The sequence below is a fragment of the Microcaecilia unicolor genome, chromosome 1, assembly GCF_901765095.1.
Source record: "Microcaecilia unicolor chromosome 1, aMicUni1.1, whole genome shotgun sequence".
Taxonomy (NCBI): domain Eukaryota; kingdom Metazoa; phylum Chordata; class Amphibia; order Gymnophiona; family Siphonopidae; genus Microcaecilia; species Microcaecilia unicolor.
The window spans coordinates 641,182,980-641,192,678 of NC_044031.1; the positions used below are offsets into that span (position 1 = coordinate 641,182,980).

The window sequence follows — 9,699 nt, forward strand, 5'->3', positions numbered from 1 at the left end:
CCATAGCAAGCAGTTGCTTCCCCATATCTGTCTCAATAGCAGACTATGGAAGATGTAATGGGGCGATTTGACAAATTGAAGAGTAGCAAATTGCCTAGACTGGATGGCATACACCCCAGAGTACTGATAGAACTAAAAAATGAATTTGAAGAGCTATTATGTAATTTAGCTTTAAAATCAAGATGATACCAGACATTTGGAGGATGGCCAATTTAATGCTAATTTTTAAAAAGGGTTCCAGAGGTGATTCAGGAAATTATAGACCAGCGAGCTTGAAGTCGGTGCCAGGCAAAATGGTAGAGACCGTTATAAAGAACAAAATTACAGCAGAGCATATACATAACCTTTTGTGACATGTCTCTTATTATGAATGTGTATTGTTCCACATCAGGATTGTAGACAGGCGGGTTATAAATGTTTAAATAAAAAAATGTTTCTAATGACAGAAGGAAGGCTATTCCAGGATTCTGGGGTGGTGCCTGAAAAAGTGCATTTTTGGGGGGTACAGCTTAGATGACAAACAATCAATGAAGGAAATGCCAACAACAGTTCAATCGCAGATCTTAAACATCTAGAGCAGTGGTTCCCAAACTTGGTCCTGGAGGCACCCCAGCCAGTCAGATGTTCAGGATCTCTATAACGAATATTCATAAGAGAGATTTGCATGCACTGCCTCCACTGCATACAAATCTCTCTTATGAATATTCATTGTGAATATCCTGAAAACCTGACTGGCTATGGTGCCTTCAGGACCAGGATTGGGAACCAGTGATCTAGAGGGTTTGTACACACTCACCAATCTGGTCAAATATGCAGGCCACAGACCATGTACAATTTTGAAAACAAAAGAAATTTTAAATTCAATTCAGGCCCGAATAGACAGCCAGTGCAAATCCTGATAAAACGGTGTTGCATGATCATATCTGCTAAACTGGTACTGAATTATAGTAGACGCATTCTGTAATACTTGCAAGCTGTGCAATCGCTTTGCAGGTATCCCTAGTAAACAAATATTTCAATAATCGAAAGTTGTGAGAATAACTGCCTGGTTATCATCTGAAAATAACATCTCTCAGTCTCAGCATTTGCTGAATGAAATTTACTGTGTATATGAAAGTTTTTGGGAGGCCAACTATATAAAGGTTATTTCATTGACTCCAATTGATACTATCTTCCAGCTCACTTTTCAAAGAAGTAATAAGCTTGTAATGGGCAACTGGCAAAAAAAAAAAAAAAAAATCCAGTTTCTCCATGGAAGAGCAGGATATAAATCTGCCACCCACATGGGTGATATCACCCTATATTGAGCCAGGTCAGACCCACTCTACTGGAGCCCAAAGAAATCTAGTAAACTCTAGCATTTGTGAGTGAATCCTTATTTGCAATCCTTGCTTCTCCTCTCCCCTAGCAAGACAAGAACAGATCTGTTCTCTCTTACTCACTACTACACTCATTTAACTAAAAATGAATAGAGTTAAACCTGCGCTTCACCTAACGGGCTCACTAGCTGTACCAATTTGTTTAAAATTGGACAAAGCTACCTTGATGTAAAAAAAATAAAATAAACTCACAACTCTGCCCCATCCCATGGCTTATTTCTAGGATACTATCAGGCTCACTTTTGAAAGAGAAGGACGTCCATCTTTCGACATACAACGGAAGAGGGACAACCTTCTCACACAGACGTCCAAATCGGTATAATCGAAACCCGATTTTGGACGTCTCCAACTGCAGTCCGTCACAAGGACGTCCAAATTTCAAGGGGGCGTGTCGGAAACGTAGCAAAGGTGGGACTTGGGCGTACCTAACGCTTGGATGTCTTTGGCCCATAATCGAAAAAAGCAGGATGTCCCTGACGAACACTTGGACTTTTTCAACCGGAGCTGTTTTTTTTAAGAATAAGGCACAAAAAGGTGCCCGAAATGACCAGATGACCATCGGAGGGAATCGGGGATGACCTCCCATTACTCCCCCAGTGGTCACTAACCCCCTCCCACCCTCAAAAAACATCTCTAAAAATATTTTGTGCCAGCCTCAGATGTCATACTCAGGTGCATGACAGCGCATGCAGGTCCCTGGAGCAGTTTTAGTGGGTACTGCAGTGCACTTCAGACAGGCGGACCCAGGCCCATACCCCCTCTACCCCCTTTACATTTGTGGAAGAAACTGTGAGCCCTCCAAAACCCACCAGAAAACCACTGTACCCACATATAGGTGCCCCCTTCACCCGTAAGGGCGATGGTAGTGGTGTACAGTTGTAGGTAGTGGGGTTTGGGGGGGTTTGGGGGGGTTTGGGGGGGTTTGAGGGGCTCAGCACACAAGGTAAGGGAGCTATGTACCTTGCAGCATTTTATGAAGTCCACTGCAGTGCCCCCTAGGGTGCCCAGTTGGTGTCCTCGCATGTCACGGGCACCAGTGCACTAGAAATGTTGGCTCCTCCCACGTCCAAATGGCTTGCATTTGGACGTTTTTGACATGGACTTCTTTGGTTTTGAAAATCGCCGAAAGTCAAAGACATCCATGTCCAAGGACATCCAAATTCAAGGACGTCCTTGGTATTTTCAAAATGAAAGATGTACGTTCATCTTTTTTTGAAAATATGGTTTCCCCGCCCCCGGATTTGAACGTTTTACAAAGACGTCCAAATCCAAACATAGACGTTTCTTTCGAAAATGCCCCTCTATATTATCAGGCATATTTAGACAATCCAGTGGGATATTAACTCAACCTTTCACTGTAAGCCACCAGAGTACAATACAAGATAATTATATATTGTTTACCTAAGCGGTGCAACTCAATTAACTTAATTGTAATCAATGGGATTTATAGCACTCGTCTCCTTATCGGCAAATCAATATGAAACTTTTAGGTACATTTTAGAAAATATTTTATATTGATAATTCAAAATAAGCTTATAGGCTTATATTTAACTCATATTCACTGATCTTCTTCTAGGAGACTGTTTTGATTAGGGGTTCAGAGACCCCTGAGTTCTGTCCGGTACTGGAGTTCAGCTGTCCAGTAGCGGAGAGAACCTCAAAAGAAGGCTGATTGGACCTCGAATCTGACTACATCTCCACATAGAATATTAATTACCATTCCTTAACCAACCCAAGAGATTACTAACAAATATTAGTGAAGACAAGGGAAGACATTATAGCTCCAAAGATTATGAATTTATTTACTCGCCCAAAGACACCAAAGGATATACAAATGGCATGTACAATCAATTGGTTCTAGGAATATAATTCTCCAGCTGCAAACAGGTGTTAGCTAGTTCCTAATCTTTTATAATTTCTTTTACCACTTAAAGGTTTTACAAGGGAAAGCAATTAGGTAATTTGTCAATTCTGCTGGTCACATTGGTTTCCCTTGGAGAGAGAGAGTGGCAACCCTTCTCTCTAGCTTAAACCAGGAAATACACTAACTTTTATATGTTCATACAGGGTATCAGTAATATGACAGTAAGCCCATCTGATTGGATCTAATTTATGTCATGGTTGTCACTGATTGGCTTATGCTAATGAGTAGCTTCATCTCGTGAACATGTTCTCATCTTTAGCTTGCTTAACCACAAACTTAAGCACGACCTTATACCTAGTATGAGGAGCCATTTGTATCCTGTTTATGAGGTTTCTGCACCCTAACTTCTTCCTCATTCTGCTGCATGGTCCTTCCTCATTTAACTCTGGAGCTTGCTGGAACTTCAGAGTTCAAATTTCGGCTAAAGGCCTGTACTTTTCCTGTCATTTTTAGAGCCTGAACCTAAGTCTCAGGCCTGGGCTTCCAAATAATTATACAAGACCCATCATTTAAAGATGGAAACAATTGCCGGTCAGGGACTCATTATCCAACATGAATGTTTAGCTATACCAAGTTGTCTCAAGGACTGTCTGCTTAAAATATCAAGCAGAGAAGAAAGTTACACAAAACTCTGCCCAATCAAAAAACCAAACTAAACCCTAAGAAATTTTATCATATACCTTTTGCATTACGATGCAAATATGGCGACAGCATCTATTGTACCTAAATACTACATGCTGACCTAATACGTAACATTTGGCTCCTCCCACGGTCTTTAATTCAGAGTAAAGTCATCTACTCAGTTTCTAAATTCAGCCTCCACATTGTCACTGAATTAAGTTGGAAAATCCAATGCTGTTATCTGAAATTCAATTGTCTTTCCAGAAAACCTCCCTCCCGCCCTTCATTTAAATGATCAATAACCCGCCTGTACAGTATCAGAAAGTACATGTTTTTTAGCCAATGTTTTTTAATGGCGCCTGCTCATGTTGAGATGAAATTCTAGATTTATGTTCAGTCAGACGGATACATATAGGTTGATTGCTACGCCCCACATACACCTTGGTAGCCTAGTGGTTAGTGCAGTGGACTTTGATCTTGGGGAATTGACTTCAATTCCCACTGCAGCTCCTTGTGACTCTGGGCAAGTCACTTAACCCTCCATTGTCCCTGGTACAAATAAGTACTTGAATATACTATGTAAACTGTTGTGATATGAATTATTGAAATATGTAGCAGAATTATTGATTGTGCTGAATCAGATACAAATATATACCAATATAAAAATACAGTTTTAAAAGATGTCACATCCTTCGCTCCCTCTGGCTGCTCCTCTGCGGGAAGCAAGGGCCGGGAGGAAGGACCCGCAGCCAGAGAGGACTTACCCGACGGTTCCCCGGATGGACGCCTGTCTCGAGTGCAGTCGGGGCCGAGCCAGTGTCCCTTGCGGCGATGGTCGGCCATTCTGAGGCCGCAGCTGAGAGCCAGGACCCGTCGCAGCGGTGGCCGCCTTGTCCGGGGCCAGGCCTGTGGGCCGGCGATCGCAGCTTCCGGGCTATCGGTCGCCGGCTGCGGAGTCCACGCTTGCACCAGCAGGGAAGATGGTGCCGAGACGCAATGGCCGGCGTTTTCTCCACGTTCGGGCGTGGGAACCCGAAGCTTCACCTCAGAGGAACCAGATTGGGATGCCGGTACTGTAGTCCCGCTTGGGAGGCCGCACGGAACCAACCAGAGGGATTTCTTCAGTAGCCGAGTTCCGATTGGCCGGCCATGTCGGCTGGGGCTGGGCGGTTGAATGCTGACAGTATTTAAGGAGCAGGGCTGGAACAGGACGTTGCTTCAGGTTCTGTTTCCCGAGGCCAGTCTTCGTGTGTTCCTGTTCTCTGTGCGTTCCCTTGCTCTCCTGGTTTGACCTTTGGACTGTTACTGGACAACTCTGATAGCTGCCTGCCCTGACTTATTGCCTGTTTTTGGACGACTCTGATAGCCGCCTGCCTTGACCTGTTGCCTGTTTCTGGACTTCTCTGATTTCCACCTGCCCTCCCCGCTCCCGGTTCCGGTGCTGGGTCAGTCCGTCAATCCCGTGGTTCCGGAAATCCCGTTGGCCACCTGCAGCTGGGGGCTCAACCCCCGGTGAATGGCGGTCGCCGCGAGTGAAGACTTGGGGTTGCACGGCTGTCCTCTGAAGTCCTTCGGGGCCTTGCGGGACCTGAGGGCTCACCCTCTTCCCAGACAAGACAAAAGACTTATTGAAACTGCAACAGGGAAACTGATCTGAACTCCAAATCCCTCTTTCCCCCTCCCTCTGGGAACACTTAACAAAGACAAAAGGCACTGCTTCAAAAGGTTTTCCAAACTTCCTCTGCCCTCCCACCTAAAAGAACTGGTAACAAAAGCTGACTGGGTGGATCACCAAGACATCTCCAAAGATCAAAGACACAAGGAGACAGAAAGGCTGGAGAAGGTGTAGATCCAGCTATTGAAGACAAAGGCTTCAGAGGAAACCATAAACAAAACCATTTGCTTGTTATCAGATGTATATCTGCCCCCTCCCATCAGCTATCAGACAGGAAGACGCCAGGACATGTGCAGAAAGGAAAGAGATATAACATGTGATCATGTGAACAGACTACATTAACAATAATGCTTTGCAATTACCCACAGTCCAGTGCAAACCAGGAAGCAAGTGCATAGATTCATGTGATCATGTCTTCCTGCAACTTGCAATGTGTAAAAGGCAGAAGCTGTTCCACACAGAGACAGATTCTTCTCTTCGGCTGCAGCCCAGATTTTCTTCTCCTCTGCTGAAGCCCTGCTACTGCTACAGACTCTCTCTCTCCTCTTACCTCATGCTGCTCATCAATCAGCTGGACCACAGCATGCTTTGTAACAAGGACTTTCTTGTAAGTTAACCTGATTTAAACCTGTTGCCTTGCTTTATTTTAAGCACAAATTCTATGTTCTAAGATTCTTAAAACTACCTCTTGTTTGCAACATTGATTACATTAACCATATTATAAATAAACCCCTTTTCTGAAGCTAAATATATGGTATTTTCCTGTTCTTTGCACATGTTCTTAGACCTGGCAATGAAGGTTAATGTAATCTAATAAATATAGCATTTAATTCCTCTTATTCTTGCAATTGTGAATCTTATTGACTTAATAGGTAATTGGTGGAGAAATAACTAATAAATATATATATATATCTTTAAAAATATAAATACAGCGAATGCGCTGAGCAATTTCCCCAAATTAAATATTATTTCTTGTAACATAAACCACTTTGAATGTAGTTGCAAAAAACACAAAAAGGTAGTATATCAAGTCCCATTTCCCCTTCCCTTTCCCTTCCCTTATTACAAGGACATACTATGATGTAAACTACATTCTTACTATTGCAGGTCATATGCGAGCGTGACTTAATCTGCACCCGAGTCTGGCTATCAAACCAAGAGATGCCTGATATAATATAGGGGCACCATTGACAGTGCCCATATGGTTCATGAGAAAAAGGTGTTTTGGGCAATCCTACTTGTGGAGAATCATATCTCTGATTCATCAAGCAGTTGTAGGAATATCTGTAAAAAACATATGAAGTTGTACGATGTGCCAGTAAACTCTCATAATATTAACTAATCATTTAGAAATAGTAGAAAATGGCAAGACACAAGTTAGCAAATCTTCTTTCTCTTATGCTGATTCTTGTAATAGAAGATCTCTGTGTGCAAATCTTGCATAAAGCAGCATAAAACAGGATCCAGGGCTTGATGCAGTGGCATAACCAAGGGTGGGATTGGGTGGGCCCAGGCCCACCCACTTTGAGCTCAGGCCCACCAGTAACAGCACAACTATGATGTGGCCAGCAGAGATTCCCAAGCTGAAAACTCCCAACAACTGTCCCTCCTGCATACCTTATAAATAGCAGATCTTTGCCTGTAGGAAGCAGCGACTGATACATACTGCTTACACTGGCCCCACAGCCTTCCCTCTGACGTATTCCCACCTATGCGGAAACAGGAAGCTGCATCAGTGGCAAGGATGTGGGGCCTACATGAATAGTGTGCATTAGTTGCTCCTCACTTTAAAAGGTGTGCAGAAGAGGAGGGATATTTGAGAGACCATATGGCATGCAGGCGAGAGGAGAGACCAAATCACCTATGGGATGGGGTGGGGTTCTCCTGCCCACCCATCTTGGGCCCAGGCCCACCCAAAATTGGGTGTCTGGCTATGCCCCTGGCTTGATGGACTTTTGGTCTGTCCCAGCCTGGCAGTGCTTATGTTCTTATGATCACTTCAATGAACTCAGGCCTCTAGACTTTCCCTCTGATGCCAACCTCATTCTCCTTTCTCTGTCTAAACCAGAGTGAAAACTACTGCTAGCACAGAACTCAGGTCAGGGTGTCCAGCTCCTCTTCTAATACTTTCCAGCCTCCTCTGTTTCTTTTATCTACTCCAACGATTCCCAAAGCTGTCCTGGAGGAACCACAGCCAGCCAGCTTTTCAGGATATCCATAATGAATATTTATAAGAACAATTTGCATTCACTGATTCCTTGGTATGTAGATCTCTCTCATGCATATTCATTGTGGATATCCTGAAAAGTTGGCTGGCTGGGGTTCCCTCAGGATAGGTTTGGGAATGATCTACTCCCTCACATGGTGCCTACATATCACATAGGGGACTGTAGCACATAGTTCTGTCTGGTGGGTAAGCAGTTCACAATGTTAGAAAGCTTTCTTTATAAAGCGGATCTCCTTATACTCACAGTGAAGGGAGGATACTTTCTGTGGGGTTTGTTTTTTTCTTGGCATGCAAAGTAAAATTGTCTTGGTTATGATGAGAAAATAGAATTTCTGTGCAACGTCCATAGCTATGAGGGTTATGTAAGGCTAAGCCTAATCCATTTGTTTCTTCCTCACTAGACTCACACTTCTCTTCTTGAAATCAGACACCAGGCTGCATGCCATACCAAAATCCTCACACACTCAAAGATCAACTTCTCTGCTTTAGCAAGACAAAAAGTTTAAGAAATATACCATCATTTTACCTTCCCTGGATTGCTCTCAGAGACAATCCAGGGAACAATTAGGAGAAAGTTGGATTTAATTGACCTCTGGTCTTTTTTTAAGATAATCACCCCAATAGTTGTTTTATGGACATGCTCTGCATTTTAAGGCTGACAACTAGCTCTGTTTTCAGGACAGGATGATGCAGTCTTGGTTTCAACCCAGATGCATATGTGGACAAACAGCCCTCTTTCCCTAAGAAGTTAGACTTACTTAAGAATGCAGTGTGGTAAAAACCAGAACTGGATTCCTCTGTCTTGAAAAAATGAATCCATTTGGTGTCCTTATTTGTACAGTTTACATAATCAGAGGCCCTGTACTTCCAACAAAAGTGTCACAGAAAACTCTCACTCACGCTGCGTGGACTTGATCGAATTCCTGGAATCACTGCTCAGGAGCTGCATTCAAACACAGAAAAGAGTTTATCACAAACTGTCCAGCTTACCAAGCAGCTGAGCTTCTCTATGAGCTGGTGGTTAAAGTGGAGAAGTTGATCATTTTAATTCAGCACTTTAATCCCTTCTGAATTAACTATTAACAGAACAGGAGGTTTGCATTCACACACCTGGAAGGCTTCCCGCTAAGGAGAGTGCAGCACGATGCTGCTAAAATAGTGTCATGATTGCATAATTCTTTTGAGAAGCAGGGCCGAACAATAGAAACTGTACCTTGCCACCAGGGCAGAATATAATGGGGATAATTTTCCAAAGTACATGCTAGTTTGAAAGTCCACAGATCCATTAGTACCTGTGGAATTTAACATTAGTTTTTAACAAGAAATTGCTCATGTAGTTTTTCCTTTGAAAACTAGGATGCATGGTCTGTGGTTGCGAAGGTACCTGTGGACAACATCATGCGTGCATTTTGTATGGGGTGAGTCCAGTGAGGCAGCCTGCTTTCCCACAACTAACTTGTGAGCTCAGCAGCCCTAGAAGATGTAGACACTGAAAGGGGAGGGGCAAATTCAGAGTTATTGAGTTACCCAGTTCCAGGAAGATTTCAGGCCAGCCCTGGATTTCTGCCAGACCTATTCTGGTGCATCAAAAGACTTGCAGTGCTCATTTCAATGAGTGCAATCAGGGTGACCACACACTGCTTTAGGATGTAGCCAGTCAATCTGGTCAGTGTTTTATTTTTAATTCTTGCTGCAGTGGTAAAAAAAAATATCTGGCGCCCAATATTTAACAAAAGCTGAGCTCTTAAATGTATACTTCAAAATTCTGCCCTAATTTCAGCCAAACATTTGAAGTCTAAGCTTTTTTTCTTGTATCCAACATTATGGGTCTCTTTTATCAAACCATGCTAGCAATCCCAGTGTGGCAATACCA

The 9,699-nt window shown here is 43.2% G+C and overlaps 1 protein-coding gene across 5 annotated transcripts in view; it reads right to left on the reverse strand.

Moving 5' to 3' along the window:
- LOC115482199 (glycine N-acyltransferase-like) overlaps positions 1 to 9,271 on the reverse strand; it is a 62,490-nt gene extending 53,219 nt beyond the window's left edge. The window contains exons 1-2 of one of the 5 annotated variants that reach the window (XM_030221832.1): positions 9,211 to 9,271; positions 8,727 to 8,769 (exon numbers count right to left, since the gene is read on the reverse strand). Coding sequence is in view for 1 of the 5 variants with exons in the window: in XM_030221815.1 (XP_030077675.1) it covers positions 8,727 to 8,775 (49 nt within the window). In the remaining 4 variants the exon portion in view is untranslated. Of the gene's footprint in view, positions 1 to 8,584; positions 8,633 to 8,726; positions 8,905 to 8,936; positions 9,128 to 9,210 lie in introns of those variants that run through there. The other 4 variants (XM_030221839.1, XM_030221823.1, XM_030221815.1 and 1 more) reach the window with 4 other exon arrangements.
- Positions 9,272 to 9,699: the final 428 nt, after the last annotated feature.